Here is an 18761-nt window from a genome sequence, read left to right on the forward strand (position 1 = left end):
TTAATGTGCACTTCGCCCTCTTCTGGCTTTTAGTCCTCGTCCCAGCCATGAGAGATGTGTATTATTATGATCCACCTTTTACTAGGCAGCCTAGAGAGGTTGTTTAACTTGGCTAAGGTCACCAGTGAGCAAGTGGAAATATGAAATGGAAACTTTGCCAGTCTGACTCCCAAGCCTTTAATTGTAACCACTACCCTCAACTCCATTGGAAGAAGGAATGCTCAGGGAAGCTCAGCTGGAAAACTTAGGAATACGGAAACTTGTTTTGTTATGAGGCATACATACTCTAAGGGGCATTTATCTACAGGGACAATCCTTTTTTCATTAGAAACGAATAATGGGGGAAATAAGCCCTCTTCAGCGATTCAGCTGGTGTGGTAGGAGGAGGAGGGCTTCAGGCACAGTGTGGGGGCCACATCTGTGTCATAAAGGGCTGGGGACCCTGCTAACAATGTGACAAGCTAAAAGTCATCCAGGGAGCCCTGTGCTCGGCAGCCGTCAGGGTCACTCTCCACGCATCCTCCTGGAAGCTTGTTCCTGGACCTCGGAAGCTAATCACACAGAGGCAACCTGGGAGAGCCCCCGCTTCCCCTCCCAGCAGCCCTCCAGTGTTTGGTCTTGTTGCTGGGCGGGATCCCTGCAGAGAGCTGAAGTCTACATTTTGTGGTCAGCATGGATGCCTTCAGGAGGAAGCAGGGGTCAGCAGCTGGACCCATCCCGCCTTTGTCAGCACACAGGCCGGCTCATGAGCTTTGACAAAGAGAAGTGGTTTGGGCTCTTTAAAAAAAAAAAAAAGCAACCATGACTATGTTTCCGAGCTGCTAGTGTGTATATGATAAGGTCACTGATTAAGAAGGAAAAACTCCTTTACTGACTGACTCTTTGGGGCCCATGTCCGGACAGAGCGGGCATTGTGTGGTGAGCTAGAGGAAGGAGTCAGGAACAACTCCAGGCAAGGGAATTGCTTTTCTTTGGCCCCAGTTGGTATTATTTCTGCTGGATAAAGTGAGACCAGGGCCTCAAGTTCTTGCACATTATTCTTAAACTCATTCCTCTTTCCCGAGTTCACCATGGAAGTGTTGATTTTAAGGTCTTTCTGTGCCCTTCTCAGTTTGGAGCCCCTGGGCATGCTGTGGCATCCCCTGTGGTCTTTCTCCTCCTGATCTTTATATACGGACACTGCATATAAGCCTGGTCAAGTGGAGGTTTTCCAAGGCTCCTGGTTTTCATTTAGGGTTATTAGCACCAACAGATGTATCTTCCTGGCTTTATGGTGTAATGGCCTGTGGATGACTGGGGGATAACCAAAGCCTGTCGTTGCCATCCCCGAATAGACCACCCCTTCTCTCATCCCCCGGTCTCAGCTGCAGCATCCCTTAGAAGTGCAACCTGGGTAGGCTGCTGCCAGCATTGCTGAGCCTCAGAGCCAAGATTGTGGCTCAAAATGTGACTTTTGGAAAATGTGCACGCCTGTTGGTTCAGACACAACAATGTAGAATGTGGGGCTCCACCTGCGAGCCAGAAGCATTTCCTCGGTGTTCCTACTGTGTTCTGACCTCTGCTGTGGTGCTCCGCATGTTCCTTGCTGGACAGCTCAGCTGAGGGTGGCAGTGGATGCTTATGTGCATGGATGGGCTGCTGGGGTGTGGGATGTCCCTGGTGTGTCTATCTGTAGATCCTTTGGAAACTCCCCGTCCGCACACTTGTGACATGGGTGACTCAGGAGGAGGAAGGATGTGGGGGGGAGTCCAAAGCAAGGCCTGGACACCTGTAAAGCTGGGTCTGTCATGGGTCTTGCTGCGTGGCGGGAAAGCAGAGCATTTCTCTGTGGGGAGGGGAGCCCCCAGTGTATGGACCATGTTGTTCAAGGGAAGAAGCAGCAGGTCAGAGCCCCGAAGAGGGGTCTTTCCTAGTACAGGGAGTTCAACATCTTTGTGAGGAACTGTGCCACACGAGCATCACTCTAGGGCAGATGTGGACTCTGCAGCAAATGGTTATAGTGTGTGTAAAAAAACGTGTGTTGAGCTTAGTGACGAATAAAAGAACAGATGCTAGCATGCCCCCGGATATATGCTGTGAACTCCTCCTGGTTGGCTGAGAGCTTTTAGGGAGGAGGGCAGCTTCTGTTGATTTTTTTTTTTTTGCTTCCTGCAGTGTACAGAAGATTCAGGACCATGGAGTTTTAGATTTACTAGGTGGAACTGTTTCGTCATGTCTGGGGTGCTCAGGAGCCTGTTGATCTTTGACTGGCTTGATTGACAGGCGGTTTCCACATGGCCATCTCTTCCCTCTAGATATGCTGATTTCCTTCCCATGCAGGGAAGACCATGTGTGCCTTCTAGAAGAGGAGCATCACACATTTAGCCCATTAGATACAGGGAAAATACGGGGCTCTTAGAGTTTCAGCCAGCTGTACCTGTGTGAGAGAAGACAGAGCCTCCACTAGACATGGAAGTTAGACTTCATCCTTTTCGAACTTCATTCAGCATGTCAGAACCTCCACACGCTAGTCAGGGGTGGGTTTTTCATTAGCACTGAACTTAGAAACTATTTTAAATGTTGACATTTTGGCCAAGGAAGTGATAATGAGGGACTGTGTGGACTTTACCTGCTGAAGACCCTGACAATGTTTTTTAATTTGAACAACTTTGAGACCAAGTGTCGTGGGGAAGCTGGGCTTCAACATTCATGGGTCCTTTTCTGTTACTGCTGCCTTCCGGTGACTCAATTTCCCTATTATCTGTTTCAGAAACTGTCGGGGCGGAAGATAAGTCCAGTTCTCCGGATGTTTGGTCAGTCGATATCTGGAGGCATTGATATGGATGGAAATGGCTATCCTGGTAAGCTGTTTTCTTTAAAGACATATGAGATAAATGAAGATAAATCCATGAGGTAAAATAATTTCCAGTCTGGTGAGCAGTGGTTACTTCCGTTTGAGGATAAGGAAAGTTCACGCAGCAGAATGGGATATTTTGCCTGGTATTTGTTTTTAAAGTGAAAGGGCTGAAGTTTATTTTGGGGTTTTAAAATGACCGTCTATTCAGAAGGGATTAAGCACAAAGAGGGTGGACTTAACCAGTGATTTTGGGGGCAGCAAGTATTTCTAAAGAAGGAAAAAAGCACTGTCCACATTAAAAATGATCGATATTGAAACCCCATGTTTTCTTTGACGTTTAACCATATTCAGAAGCTTCTGACTCTTGAGAGGCAGATAGGAGCCAGGCAACACCCTTCCCATTCCCAATCTGCACAAGAAAATGGAAAGACTTGGAGCAAAAAGAAAACCAACAAAACAGACCTCCATATTCAAGGCCACCTGGCTGGTCCTCAGGGTTAATCAATGCCCTGCAGAGGCTGAATGAAGTGTAGACTTTTAAACCTGAATCCCAAGTTGATAACCCAGTTAGGTAAAATGGATTGGGTGGTGGGATCGTGGTTCTTTAGCTGTTTGAAGGGGAGGAAATGGGGGGTGAGGTGTTGAAATGGAATAGAATTTGTGTAACTCCAAAGTCATCATGGAATTCAGAAAAAATTTCCCTGAAACTATAGGTCGTCTTGCTATCTTGAGAAAATTATTCTTTTCATTTAAAATGCCCCAGAAGGATCTGTGAAAACGAATCCAATCCTGTAGAAGGGCACCAAATTTGGTAGCTTCTTACAGAGAGGAATTTTGATCGTCCCCTGTAACTTTACAGAGCCAGGAGGAGTGGGAATAGAAAAGGGCTGGCATGAAGCTTTTTTGTCCAGTAGACCCTCTCTGGGACTTCTGAAATTTGAGAAAGCTGTTCCCTTTGTTTGGGGCAACTCGTGGCCATCCCTAAATAACACCATATATTGACTTAGCACTTTTATATGCAAAATGCTCACACCTGCAATGTGCATCTTATAGTTACCCCAGTAGGTAGGTAGAGATGGGGATGTCCCCCACTTTGCAGACAGAGATACTGAGCCTCATAGAACATGGGACTCACCAGAGACCACATTGTGGTAAGTGGGGATCAGGCTGCTTCTCCATCAGCATGTGTTCATACCTCATGACAGATCTGAATTTATCTTGCATTTTCCACAGAAGAAATGACACATTCATCAGGTTCTTTATTTTCAAATACCCAATACTTTCAAAAAGACTATTGGAAAACAACAAAATTAACAAGCATCCTAGTGCAGAAATTTTTGCTGTTTGTCTTTCCTTAAGGAGGGATCACAGTATAGACATAGGGATTCAGACTCTGTTGCATTCAGATGCTTGGTTCTGTGAAGAATTAATTGGACCCCAGGGCTACGGGGTTTCTATTGGAGGTGAAGAAAGGCAGAGAGCTACCAGATGGGTGAACACTTCCTAAGTTAAAGTTATTTAGGAATAAACATTACCAGCTAACCCCTGTGTCTTGGTTTGTAGTTTACCAGGTACTTTCATGGATTTGCTGATTTGAATATCTGATTTAACACATTTAATAACTATTTAAACTTCAAAATGTACTTTACAAATATTTACTTTTTTCTGATTTAAATATTATGCAATGTTATCAGCTTTTGAAAGACACTGGAGATAATTATCCCCACTTTACAGATGAGGACACAGAAACAGACTGAAGTCATGTAGAGTGAGGGGTGGAGCAGAGATGAGTCGCATGTTCTGCAGAACCTAGAGCTTTTTCAAAGAGTCATTTAATTCCTGGAATCTCTCTTTGATTCACTCATGTCCAAAAGATATATAGTGTGAGCCACATATATAATTTAAAAAATTATAAAAGATCTAAGAATTCTAAAAAATGTAAAAATTTAAAATATTCTAAAAAAATCCCATTAAAAAGATAAGAAGAAATAGATGCAATTAATTTTAATAATGCTTTATTTGGTCCAATACATCATTTCAACATAACATAAAAATTATTAATGAGATGGTTAACTTTTTTTGTACTGGGTCTTTGAAGTCAGTCTGTATCGTACACTCCCAGCACATCTCAGTTCAGACCAGCCACATTTCAAGGTCTTCAGCAGCCACATCTGGAGACTGACTGCCACATGGGACAGTGGCTTATAAAATCATGACATAGCCCAGAGTATGGCTGCTAGGGGCCCCAATCCATCTCAGGGCTGGGCCACCATTGCTGTGGAGCACCTTGCAGAGGGGCGGTGGGCCGGGGCTGCAGTCTATTTCTGAATATGCTGTAAACTTCGTTTTTCAGATGTCACTGTTGGAGCCTTCATGTCTGACAGTGTGGTCCTTTTAAGGTGAGATGATTCCCTCTTGCTTCTTAGAGGATGCTCTTCATGGAAAAGGGATGGGATTTAGTGATGGGGTCCCCAGGGGGTTGTTCACCATTCATCAGCAATTCCCTCTGTCCAGTTCCTTGCTGGCAGGAGGTGCTTGGTAAGTGGGAATGCTACCTTTATTTCCTCATTCTGATTGTCCTCTGTCCCAGAGTGTCAGCTGGTGGGCCTCGAAAACCTACAGGTGTGAGATAATAGCACCCCTGGGGCTTCTACACAGAGTTTAGGATGGCCGAATCGCTAGGAGGTTTTGCCTTTTTCCATTAACAGCCCCTCCCATTAATGTGCTGCATGCACGTTTCCTATGGTGACCTGACACTGCGCGGGCCGGGAAGCACTGTCCTGTTGCGCCTGTCCATCTCCTCCTCACTCTGCACCCGCAGCCCCCCCACCCGCCCCTGGTTGGCAGCACTTCATTCCCTGGTGGTGGCAGTGGAGAGAGATGTGAGCCCAGGCCCAGGGAATCCAGGCAGTCCGGGTGTGGGCTGCCATCCCACCCGCGAGCCGCCTCCAAGTATTTCTGTCTGTGTGAGTCAGAGGAGGCGGAATGACACTTTGGAGTGGGAGCCAGCTCTCAGGCTTTGTTAGTAACCTGATGGCAGGACTTTCTAAACTAGGCTAGTGGGATCTCAGAGCTGGAAGAAATCCCAGAGGCCATGTGGTTCCACACCCGAGATTCTTCTCATTCAGCACTGCCTTTCTCTGCTCAGTAAATGTTAGCAATTCCTACAGATCAGGTTGAATTGCCTCCCTGAAGTCCTGCTTCTCGAACCCATGTCTTCCCCACAGCAGCCCTTCATTATTTGAAGGTGGCAGTTGGTCCCCAGACAGTGGCTTCATGGACAAAGCCCACCTGGCCTTTTTATTCCCATTTTCTCTCTCACTCATTCCTCTGCACTGGTAATTTCTGTCTTAGGTAAAACAATATTTTGAGCATACAGATTGTGGTTAGCCTTGTGTCACCAGAGCTCCACCAGGTGCCTCCTGGTGTCATTTTCAGTCTTCCCACTGCCCTGGGCAGCTTGCTTGGGCTTGTCAGGATTCCTCTAGAACAAAACATGGTCCTTGGCTCTCGTGTTGAAAACAGGCCCTATTAAGATGGGGAGCATCTGGTGTACATTCTGTCGGTTCTGCTTTATCATCATTCTTGTGTTTTGTAAACTTTCAGCTGTGAGCGTCAACCCAGAGGGGCTTTCCCTTTGCTGTCTTTGGTGGTAAGGGTCAGCCTTCTCCCTGGGTGGACCACACGTGGGTGTACGTGCAGTGAGGCAGTTACACGGGGATGGGAGACCCGGTCCCCAGCCTGGGTGGCAGTCAGCTCCGATGTGATGAGGTCAGATCTTATGGGGACAAAGGCAAAGTCCACGGAGGAGAGAGCCAGGCAGGCTCATGGAGAGAAGAGGCTTTAGGAGAGGGCCTGGTGGGCACTGGCCTGGCCGAGGTGGTCAGAAGGCCACGATAGTCGCCAGAGGCGTGTGCAGGGCAACGAGCTCATGATCATCCGTTCCCTCACTTCGCAGTTAATGTGAATTGACCTGTCAGGAAGTAACTATGTGCCAGGTCCTGGGGAAACCTCGAAGGACATTAATACAGACAAACACACCACTGGTGTCGCGTGCACCTGCCACACGTTGCCCCTGGGGAGCACTTGTGTAGTGGCTTTTCTGGTGTTGCATTTTGTATCGCGGTGTGATTTGCACACAGCAGGATCTGCCAGTTTAAGAAAACTTGATGAGCTTTCACCAGCATAAACACCGGTGGGGCTACAGCTGCATCAAGATAAAGGACATTCCTGTCACTGTGGGTATTGTCCCCTCCTTCTTCCTAGTTACACCCCCTCTCCTGGTTTCCGTCACCATAGGTCACTGCTGGTGGTTGTAGAATTTTGTGGGAATGGAATTTTACAGTATGCACTCTCGTTTCTGGCTTCTTACACTCAATCTAATGTGTCTGGGATTCGTCCATGCTGTTGTTCCGTTTTTCCCCTTACTGAGTGGTGTTCACTGACTGAACATACTAGAGTTTGTTGATAGAACATGTGTTAACTCAGTGTTTTTAACAACTCCATGACATAGATATGATTATTCCCATCTTATGGATGAGGAAACCAAGTGACATGGAAGTTTTATTTGTTAAAAAAGGAGATCTTGTAGATTGTGTTAAGTGCCCTGAGGATGATCAAGCAAGGGTATGTGGCCAAGCTGAGCAGAGAAGGCCCTGCTGTGAGGCCTGAGGTCAGTGGTGTCCTTGGCCCTGGTAGGTCCAGAGAAGTGAGGGGCAGGAGTGAGATGGCTATGGGTGGGGCAGAGAAGAACAAGCAAGAAAACAGTAAATTTTGACTTGTTTCTAGAAGGTTGGCTATGAAGGAGCAAATGGGATTGGCAGGTGGTTCAAGCATGAGGCCAGGAACACCTCTGAGATCCTCCCTGCTCTCCCTGAGTCCCTTACTCTCCTAGACGTACCAGAGACGGTCACCTTCAACTTCATCCTTGTCCGCAGGAACCTTGCCCTGACCTCTTTCCTGCCCTGGGGCCTGGCGGGAGGAGGACTGCTGGAGACTGGGGCGTGAGGGAGGGCCGGTGGGATGTGGTGAGTAGTCCATGGGCTCGGGGGCCTTGTCGTAGAGCCAGGCTCCAAGATTGGAATGGGCTCAGGGCAAGGTTCAGGTTGGAGTGTGAAAGAGATGAAGCAGAGTGTGACCACTTCAGGGCTCTCCCAGGAGCATGGGGAACTCAGGGTGGCCCAGTATGTCCGGGGCCAGACATTTGGTCATCTGTGGCATCCAGTGAGAAGGTGCTGAATGTGGCTGACAGTGGGAACAAGGTCTGCAGTCTCCATTGAGAAGCTAGTGGGCTTCCCAGCCATGCCCTAGCAGACCGGCAAGTTGGGCAGAGTTGGAGCTCCCTCAGGGTTTGCGGGGATCCGAAAGGGGACGAGGGCCATGGGTGTGCATGCACAAAAATGCGTACTCTTTAAATGCCCTAGGGAGAGTCCAGAGGTGTGTGGGTTAGGAATGCTTTGGGGTGCAGTTTACAGAAAGTCTTCCTGGGAGTGGTTTTAAACTGTAGACATTCGCGCCCTGCAGTAGATGGCTTGGAGCTGGGTTAGTAGCCGAGCACCCTCACCAGGGGTGCAGGCTGTTTGTTGTCTGCCCATCTGTCTCTGCCCTGCAAGGAGCACTGACTTCCAGAAGGTCCGGGAATCGGAGCAGCACCACACCAGAGGACATCCTGCTGGGTGCATTATTCACCCAGGAGTGAAATGCAGCTCTCCTTCAACTTACAGAGGGTTACATCCTGATAAACTCATCATAAATGGAAGGTTGTCAAGTCGAAAATTTATTTAATACAGCTATAAGCATCCTAGCTCAGCCCAGCCCACCTAAACTGTGTTCAAAACACTTACATTAGCCCACAGTTGGGCAAAATCATCTACCACAAGTTTATTTTATAATAAAGCATGGAGTACATCATGTAATTCGAATACTGCACTGAAAGTGAAACAGAATGGGTGTGTGGGGACAGCATCGCCGCCAGTGTCCCAGTTGTCACCATGGTGATTGGCCACTCGCCTCTACTGCCCAGCTTCTGAGAGGATCATATGCCTATTTGCTAGCCTTGGAAAAAGAGCAGTGGCTATTTGCTAGCCTTGGAAAAAGAGCAACTTAAAAAAAAGCAGGTGCATGCTAGTCTCACACCATTGTAAAGTCAAAAACACCTGTTGAGCCATGGTAAGGTGGGTCTGTCGCACCGGGTTTTGGATGGTCAGAGCCACCGGAAGGAATGCCAGCCGCCAGCTTCTGTCTTCAAAGCTTGGTGGTGCTGTCCTCGGATGCCCCCCGCTCTTCTTCTAGAAGCTGGTGCATCAGGCAGTTTCCTGTCCCCGGGAGTGGGGGCAGTTTGTTCCCTCAGGTTAGTTCAGGAGGGCGGGTCCTGCGAGAGCATGATAGGCTACTGGGCCAGGCTGTGGACATGCAGAGGAAGTGATCAGAGAGGTTTATGAAAGATTTCTGGCTTTTCCCCATCCAAACAATACCTGGAGTTGAGATATAACGATTTGCAGGAATGATCTGACTGGCATCGGAGGGGCTGTGCTGTGAAGGTCCCCATCTCTCATTTGGGAGGGTTTGTGGGCAGCCATCATCAAGGCCCTTTTGCTGGGCTGCCCACTTGTTTCCTGGCCACCTCACCACTTTCTGCAAAGCTCTGCCATAAGCGGGAGACCCAGGCAGCCTCCTGTGAGGTGGCCCAGGTGTGGAGGGGCCGGGCCTCGCCTCTGTGCCATGACCAGGCAGGAGGGTGGGGGCTCCAGGGGACCAGCTCGGCCTGGTGCTTCTGCTCTGTGGGACTTTGGGCACTCCAGTGGTTCTCACCCCTTGGCACCTGTTTAACAAGGGTCTGTGAACACCTGCTATCCTGGGGACATCAGGATGAACTCGCCAAGGTCCCAGCCCTTGGGGGGCTGCAGGCTGGTGCGGTGGGTGTGAAAATAGACCTTAATCAATAGGTGAGGTGAGTTGTGCTTGCAGTGCTGGGACCGCAGAGAGGGAGGACATCCAGCTGCCAGGGGTATAGGGCAGGCTTCCAGGAGCAGGGGGCCTGAGCCCCTGCTGAAGGGCTGGTGGGCTTCATGGAGTGCCCACGGGCGTCCTCGCAGTCACACTGAGCAACGGCACACCGCTGATCTTCTAAGTTATTTATAGCATCTTCTAAGGGCGGTCCCAGAGCAACCTAGAAACTAGGACGCTGGATTTCGTTCAGGGTCGCCCTTGTCTGACCTGTTAGCCCTGCAGCCAGATTGGCTCTGGGAGCCACACGGTTCCCTCGTGCTGTCACAGCTGTCCCTGTCCTGACCCACGTCCCGTGGTAGTGGTGGCAGTGCTGAAAGCCCCTTACCCTGTGAGGCCGCCCATCTCCTCACTTCCTTTTTCTCGGAGGTTCTCCTTCATGCTTTCTCCTGGGAGCAGGTTGTCTGCCTCATCACCCTGGTGCTCTCTGCAGGATTGGCGTACACAGTGAGGTCGTTGTTCCCGAGCACCAATGCCCATGATCCTATTCTGTCCCCCCAGGGTGTGAAGGCCAGGGCCCCTCAGAGGTGAAGCTCTCTTTGTGAGGCCCGGGGTCAGAAGGTTTAGCCACAGCCTGGGTGGGCTGCCTGTGAGCACGTTTGCCACGGGAGGCATGATTGTCAGCTTACCCCCAGCCTCTGCCGGCTGCTGGGGACCCACGGAACGACAGCCGTGGTGTCCATCAGGGCAGGTGGTGATCATAGAGGGAACGTTTACTGGGTTTCACTTGGTCCTGAGTTGAAGGTGGATCCCTTCAACTTGAAGCACTTTGCTGTTACCAGCTGGGACTCCATTAATCAAGCTCTTTTAGAAAAATACAGAATGGGGTATGGGGGTGGTTCACCCTGGGTGGGACTGGAACTTTGCAGTTCATGCTGACAAGAGCAGTAAATGCTTTGGGGACACCCCTGGTTGTGCGTCTGCTCTTGAGTCATGGTGCCTGCTGTAGGAAGTCCTCTTGAATGTATTAATACAGCCCTAATAAAATGGAAATTGGAATTTAATCAGTGAAATTTTAAATAATCCCCCAACATCTGGTGGTTCATTTATGGCTTCAACCAGATGTATTTTATTAACAACTAGCTTGCCTTTATTACTGGGAAGCTAACCGTTAGTTTTTTAGGAAATAAGCCACTTCTAAAACCAGGAAAAGGCCTTTACAGGGCACCCTGGCCCTTAGCCCCCAGGTTATTACACACCTTAATTAAATACTGGGCCTCGGGTTTGTCCTGTGGGTTTAGTTTCTGTTTGGTGCTAAGAGTTGCTCCTCAGCATGACCAAGTCACCTTCTCTGGCCTGCAGGGCAAGACCCGTCATCACAGTGGACGTCTCCATCTCCCTGCCAGCTTCCATCAACATCACAGCTCCCCAGTGTCATGACGGACAGCAGCCTGTGAACTGCCTGAACGTCACCGCCTGCTTTAGCTTCCATGGCCAGCATGTTCCGGGAGAAATTGGTAATGAGCTGTGGAGCCTGGGCTCAGGAGGGTGTTATGGCTGGAGTGCTGGTGGGTGGTGGGCAGCTGAGGTATGTCTTGCCGTCTATCGCTCTGCGTCCTGGCTGCCTCTTGGGCCATGGCCCCAGGCCAGACATCCTCCCCTCTGAGCCTGTTTCTCTTCATTTCCTGCTTACCACTGTTCCGCAGTCTAACACAGCCTCCAGCTCTAGAACAAGTATTTGGCCCCCAGCATTGTTTCCCCAAATGTACATGGACCAGGCTGAAACCTCACTGGGCCATGGGTGAAATAGGCCTGTGGGACCCGTGGAGATGTAGGGACAGGAGCCTGGCCCCTATGGAGTGTTCGGTGCAACTGGAAAGAAGGGCTGTGATGTTTGGAGCTGCCTGGCCAGTGTCTGCATTAGGGCGGACATGGAGAAGAGTATGCTCTCCGTCCAGGCTGCCCCCTATCCTCCACCCACCACATGGTTCATTGATGAAATCAAACGTCCCTTTACAGTCTAAGGGGGTGCTGTCCCACCCTTTTTAAAGGTTCAGGCTTAACCAGGGTGATAACTGGAGAATTTTGGTATCAATAGGGCAGTGCAGAAAATCACCCATCCTGGCATTTTTCTGTCTTTTCCGCTGGCATTCATGGCAGTGAGCCAGAAAGCTGCCCCAAATGTGCAGACAGTGGAATGGAGGGAGTTTGGTGGAGGAGAAAATGGGCAGCCGTGGTGAAACTGTTGAGAATCAGGTGTAGGTGAAAGATAGCTTCTCAGGTCACCTTGGGGCCCAGTGAGGGTGGCAGGGGGAGTGGAAGAGGTGGAGTCTAGAGGCTCAGCATGGGGTGTAACAGCACTGTGGCTCTGTGGTCGGAGAGATGAGGGCCGTGTCCTCCAGGCGACGGAGGGGCGCAGACGTCCTCTGCCCTCCTCCAGGCCCAGCCACAGGCTCAGCGTCATTGCCCAGCACTCTGCAGTGGTAGCTGGCTATGGGCTGGGATGCTTGTTGGGACCTTGCTCATTCCTGGCGCTGGCAGCTGCAGGGCCGCTGTGGTGGTGGTTTTGGCCCCGGAATGCCTGGTGAACATGTATCTGCCTTGGGCAGGCCTGCTGGGCACCTCTCCATGCCTGCATTTCCATGTTTGTCAGCATGGTTGCAGTAAAGAGGCCACAGTCACATGCTGGCCACCTCTGAACAGCTGGCTGGAGTAGTCCCTTCAGAGACACCCATCTGTGGTATCTTCTGCCCCAGGCCCTCTCTGGGGGTGGTGTGGGCGCCGTAGGTAATTGCTCTTATGGTCTTGTGTTTTCAGTTGCTTCTCTCTCTTGGGACCTGGTGGGGCTGTAGCAAATGCCCAGAGAAGGGACTCCATTCGTTCTTCATTTTCTGCTCTAGCAATGGGAAACCACAGCTTCCACTTGGTCTCAGGAGTATCAGGGCCAGCTGAATAGCCAAGCCACCACAGGGCTGCTGTGACATCTGGCAATACTGTGGGGACTTAGAGGGGCTCTGTAGGGGCTCTACGACAGGCAGGGTCCAGCCAGGAAACAGCAGCTGGTTATTTTAACAGAATTTAATACTGGAATCCATTAGGCAGGTCAGGAAGACTTGGAAGGAAGTGGCCATGACATCTGGGTGTGGACTGGGGAGTCTTGAGTTGTTTCCCTGCACCAGCCACAGCAGAAATGGGACCTTGTTAGAAATGCAAATCCTTTGTGAATCAGAAGTTCTGAGTGTGGGCCCGAAACCTGCCAGTGGCTTAGATTTGAGAACCACTGGTCCAGGGAAACAAAGGGAAGGTCACGTGAGGTTGCACCATTTCCCTGGGGTCAGCAGAAACTGTCAGTGTGGAGAAAGGGCCCTGCAGACCTGGACCCAAGTTGCGGAGAATGGGCCACTCACTGGCGCTATGCATCAGGGGGGTGTGCAGGGAGACTGGCTCTGGGACGCAGGGGAGACTGTAAGTGGAATTAACTTCTGTGGGAAACTTGCTGGGTAAGCTGATAGGAAAGGAAGCAGGCAGGAAGGAACAAGCGCTTCTTCCTCCTGCAGTCTTGTAGCCCAAACCCCACCCCAACCTGCCCGGCTCCGGCCCCGGCCCCACCGGAGCTCTGTGTCTTGTCAGCCTCTGGCAAAGCAGAAAAGAGGCTTGCAGAGTCCCAGCCTCACGGAGCAGAACAGGGCGGGCATGCAGCTGAGGGACAGCAGATTCCTTACCCAGAATGGCAGGTATCCCAGCACGTGGAGTTATGGAAGGACCTGATGGGTCACTCAGTCAACTAGTGGTTATTAAGTTCTTAAAAGTGCCAGACTGTGTGTGCAGCCCTGGACACAGAGCGGCCAGCCAGGCGAGTCCATGCCCTCATGGAGCTTGTGTTCCGGGAGAGGAAGGCAGATGATCAAGACAAAACAACCGAGGCCCCCTTGCTCTCTCTCAGGGGTGTCTGAGGCTGTGTATGGCTGGCCCTGTGCTCTGTGCTGGGGTGCAAAGTGCCCAATTCTGACAGTTCTGTATCAATCACTTTATCTTGGCCTGGGGAGCGGCAGCCTGGCTGCCATAGCAAGGGTGGTGAATGCCTTGCCAATGCGTGAGCCTGTGCCTACTTGCTGGTCAGGCTGAAGCCTAAGTGTGCTTGTCAGTCTCTGGAGGTGAAAATTGAGCCAGCCATTCTGGAATCTCCCCCATGTGCTAAATGAAAACCAGGAAGTGGGGAGCCACACGTGGTTGTGTTTTGTGCTGTGATCTGGTGCCCTCGTGTTTCCGTGGGTCTTAGCCTGGCAAAGCTGTGAGTGAGCAGGGGTGTCTGCCCTGTCTCCAGACAAGCAGTTGAGCCCAGGTGCTGAAAGACAGCACCAAGGTCATCCAAGCTAGTGGCAGAAGTAGGATCAAAACCAGTTAGCGTGTCCCCAGACTCTTCCTCTAGGGTTAGGGGTACATTTCTACTCCAGAAAGCATTTGCACACAGCATTCTCTGAACTCCACCTGGTCTCGAGCAGCACAGAGGAGGGATAATGAAGCAGTTCCCTGTTACATGAGGAGTGGGGGAACTGTGTTTAATAAAGTACCATCTCAGACTCGGTGGGGGAGGGGAAGGAAGCTTAGGAAAGCTAGTAAAGTGGAAATATCCTTTTTCCCTCCTCTCCTGGGGAACTCTAAGAGAAGCTCAGAGTAAGTCTGGAAAGAGGATTTATTAGTAGAATTTCACAGCTGAAATCATCTTCTGATGGAGAATGAGAATGAATCAAACCTCGCTTGGAGCAGCTAGAGCCGAGTTGATTCAAGACAGCTGGCTCCCTCCTGGCCCAGGCTGGTGTGGGGGGCCCTTGGGAGCCAGCTGGGGGCAGGGAAAGGAGGAGGCTGGAAGCATTACTTTGGGGCTGATCAGCTTTTCCATCAACATGACATCATTCGACATGGCATGGACACAATCTGCCAGAGGAAACCTAAATTTGTGAGCTGAGCCGTTGGAGCAGTCCCTAATCAGAACCAGCTCCTCCCCGGGATGGGGCCAGCCCCATGCATCCACCCTCCCCTGGGCTGGGCCGCTGACCCCAGCCAGCTGCCTGGATGCTCTCCGGGCAACTCCTCCACTTCCTAAGGCCCCCTGTCAGACACAGTCGGGGAGTGGCCTTGAAACTGCCAGTCATGCTCAGGGCCTCACAATGCTCTGTACTTCTTGCTGCCCGGGTGGCTGCAGGTGCTCCTCACTCAGACAGGGTTTCCCATCATGAGCCTCTGAGAGAGTTTGATACAGAACTGACTCCTTTTTGTGTAATTTTAAATGTCAAAATGCATTTTAAGGAGAAACACTAAGTAGGCAATTCTAAGATGAAATGCTTCCAAAATGACTGCACTTGGCTAATTGGATGATTCCATCTGTCTGTGATTACATACTTTGATGTTTCAGAAAAATCTGATAGGTGAACATGTAGGCATGCTCATGCTCTTTCTGGTCCTCGCGCCCATACAGTTCTGGTCCTCAGCTCAGTTTCCAGTAACTCTGCGCTGTTTCTCCCCTCCTTGAGTTCAATAGGGATATGCTGGGTCAGCAATGCTACAGTGAGATGGGGCTTTGGAGGACAAAGTTGGGGTTTTAAAGTGCCCAGCACAGTGCTTGGCACATGGTGAAGGCTGAGTGAATTCCCTCTTGCTGGCTTACCTCATCTTAATTCAGGTTCTCCTAGAAGCAGAGCCTGACGGCAGGATTTGAGTTCACATGATTGATTCAGCACGTTGTCCCAGGAAACATCAATAAGAAAGTGGGACAGTGAGCAGGAAGGGAAGCAGCTTCTTGGGCCAGGTTCTCCAGAGAAACAGAACCAGTAGGATGTGTATATTGATAATGCAGCTTGCAGGCATTCTGGAAGTAGAATTTCTTCTGTTTAGAGGAGACTTCAGTTTTTTTCCTCTTTAGGCATTCAACTGATTAGGTGAGGCCCACCCACATTATGGAGCATTACCTGCTTTATTCAAAGGCTACTGAATTAAACATTAATCTCATCTAAAAAGTACCATAGCAGTGACATCCAAATTGTCACTTGACCAATTCTCTGGGTGCTATGGCCTAACCAAGTTGAGGCATAAAATAAACCATTACAGCAAGACCAACAGAAGGTGTATGTATAAGTAAGCAAGTTACCATTGCGGGCAGCAGGAGCTGAACCTCGCTGTGGAAGCCTGGGAATCAGTGTGGAACACACCTCAGAGTCACCCCACCTGAGGGATGTAGGAGCTGGGGTCATGCAGTACCGAGGGCTGCTCTGGGGACTTTAGTTTTGTGGAACTTCTGGCCTGCCGTGCTTGGGCAGAGCCACCAGAGAAAGCCCTTGGGAAAGGGGATGCAGCTGCTGGCACTTGCAAGTTGGGCTGGATAGCAAAGAATAGGTAAAAGCCAAGATGACACAGGTGTGGCACTGATACAATGTGCTCTGCTTTCCTGTGTTCATTTCCACCCAGGCTTTCTCTGAGGTCAGCTCATTACTGGCAAGATTCAAACCCTCTGTCCTCTGTGATTGCCTGCCCATGGGAGGGCAGGTGTATCTCTGTCACCTGGGAGGAAGGCCAGGTAGGGGGCTGCTGGAGAGGCTAGCTCAGCAGCTACTGTCACAGCATTGGCTTATCCGACCAAACCCTTCTGCCTCGTCTCCCAGCAGTGTCCACCATCACTAGCCCTCATCTTGCTAAATGGAACTTGGAAACTGACTTCATTTATAACTTACCCTTTCTTACTGTTTGGCTGTGGCTCAGGGAAATTGTGATCAGTAGAAAGTAAATTGGCCTGAGTTCAGTTCTAGAACTGGGCACTTGTTTGGTTCTGTTGGTGTGTTCAAAAAATGAGTCTTTTGTTGGAAATTTTTGTTTAGAAAATGCACCAAGAATCAGGGTGATAGGAATGGCCTGACATTGGAGATGAGCAGAGATCTAGAGTTGGCTCTGCGGTGGGTGGTTCTCTGGAGCCAGTCTTGTTCCCTTCTGAGGCCTCAGTTTCTCATCTGAAAAATGAGGGTTTGGAGCTAGATGGCCCATAGGATTGTCCTTAAGCTCTAACATTCTATGAATGGACCCCATTTCCTGCTGTTGTCACCGGGGGAGTTGTGTGTAATTCCTGTACAGATTCCCGTGTTGAAGATTTTCCCACAGGCATTCTTTTTCTTCTTACTGTTATTGCCTGGGATTTTCTGGGTCTCAGGTCCCTTGTGGTGACCCAGCCTTGCCTTGGAAATTGTCTGTTTGCCAAAATAAACAAGCTGGGGCAGACTCACCCTTCCTGACCAGCAATCCACCAGCTTGGCATGGCAGAGGCCCAGGAAAACCATCAAATGCATCAAAAATATGTTCTGGGGCAGCTGCAGAATGCCTGTCCAGGTCGCCTCCCTCTCCTCGTTCTTACCTCCCCTGGTGGCTGATCCCTTTGATGCGAATGCCAGAGCTGTCCCTGCTGCCCTGCTTCACGGGTATGCAGGGCAGGTGTGAGCTGTTTTTACTGGTGTAGGAGCCTCGGCTTCTAAGGGGCTAAAAGGAGCCAGGCAGGGCTAGGTTGTCTGTCCCAGTGCTCAGCAGTCTCTTATGGTCATTTTAGGGACAAGTTTCTTTTTGTCTCACTTAAAAAAATTATGTATTTTCCCGAGTCCACAAAGCAGTTAAAAAACAAAAGGTTTGATAGAGGAGCTGACCTTGGAAACAGGGTTCTGTGGCCCAGAAAAGCAGGGAGTGGGCCTATTAATGGAGAGCCCTATTTACTTAATAAAACACCTTGTCATATATTTTACTAACCGACTCAGCAGTCATGGAGGTGGAACCTTTTGGGTTTATTGAATGTGCGTTCTGTTAGTCCCGGCTTGTGTCCAGGAGGTTCTGCCTCCTGGCATTTCACATTCAGGTGTAGGTGATAAGTTTCCCTTCTCAGGAGTGCACCTCAGCACAGGCCCTGCAGTGGTCATGGTTTTGTTGAAACACTCGGCACCATAAAATGTGTGATCAACACACTAGGTCACCTGGGAATAGAGTCAGCCTCAGCCTTGGTCTGCATTTCCATGAGGACGGGCTTTTGCCTGTGTTGTTTATAGATATATCCCCCTGGGCCTGCAGCAGTGCCTGGAGCTAAGTGGTGCTTGGTGGGCCAAGAATGGCACATGGCCAGTACACATAATGGTTACAGAGCACCGCTCAACATCTGTGAGATGTGTCAGGTTTAGTGGGTGATTGCTCCTTTGTGTTGGGCTTATGTCCCATTGTTTTATGGAGTCAGTACCACAGGCAGCCTGGTAATTTCAGCAGCTTCTAGGAATATTCTGTAGGCTCACCATGGCATCTGCTTTTCAGGATGCTGTGTTGGGTACAGCTGACTGTTGATGTGTATGTTGGTGGCTCAGTTGATAACTCACGCTGTTTAAGTCAGGGAGAGCCATGAAGTGTGACACACACAGCAGCACCAGGAGGCAGAGAGCAGTCTTGGTTTTCTCTCAGCTGGAGTGCCCTGGCCACAGGCTTCTCTCCGAGAAGGTGTTGACTCAGGCCTGCAGTTCCCTGTGCAGTGGAGGGCTAGGCATTGTGTGCAATGTGCTTGTGACTGTGGGAGGGGTGGGAGGTGGCCTTGTCACTGCATGTCTGTCCTCACTCACGCTTTGACCTTATTTATTGGCAGGCCTGAATTATATCATGACAGCTGATGTGGGCAAAAAGGAGAAGGGCCAGTTGCCCAGGGTCTACTTTGTGTTGCTGGGAGAGTCCACAGGTCAGGTCACAGAGAAGCTGCAGCTGGTCCACATGGAAGAGACGTGTCATCACTATGTGGCCCATGTGAAGGTCAGTCTCCTTTTTTATCCTCAAACTTTGATCTCCACAGATGTTCATTTGGAACTAATGGAAACTACTTTTATTGTGCATGATGTATGCTCTGACTTCCAAAATTATGTTTCAGAAGTTGAAGAACATTCATTTTTCTTCTTTCAAAGTTGGAGTCTGGCAGCCCCTT

General features: G+C 50.0%; 1 protein-coding gene across 3 annotated transcripts in view; it reads left to right on the top strand.

Moving 5' to 3' along the window:
* The window catches only part of ITGA9 (integrin subunit alpha 9), a 355701-nt gene that overhangs the window by 58941 nt on the left and 277999 nt on the right, over positions 1–18761 (top strand). For all 3 annotated transcript variants that reach the window (XR_012125479.1, XR_012125480.1, XM_073222610.1), the window contains exons 12-15: positions 2750–2840; positions 5190–5235; positions 11144–11298; positions 18432–18592. Coding sequence is in view for 1 of the 3 variants with exons in the window: in XM_073222610.1 (XP_073078711.1) it covers positions 2750–2840; positions 5190–5235; positions 11144–11298; positions 18432–18592 (453 nt within the window). In the remaining 2 variants the exon portion in view is untranslated. The remainder of the gene's footprint in view (positions 1–2749; positions 2841–5189; positions 5236–11143; positions 11299–18431; positions 18593–18761) is intronic.

This window comes from Manis javanica, chromosome 15 (assembly GCF_040802235.1).
Source record: "Manis javanica isolate MJ-LG chromosome 15, MJ_LKY, whole genome shotgun sequence".
NCBI classification, from domain to species: domain Eukaryota; kingdom Metazoa; phylum Chordata; class Mammalia; order Pholidota; family Manidae; genus Manis; species Manis javanica.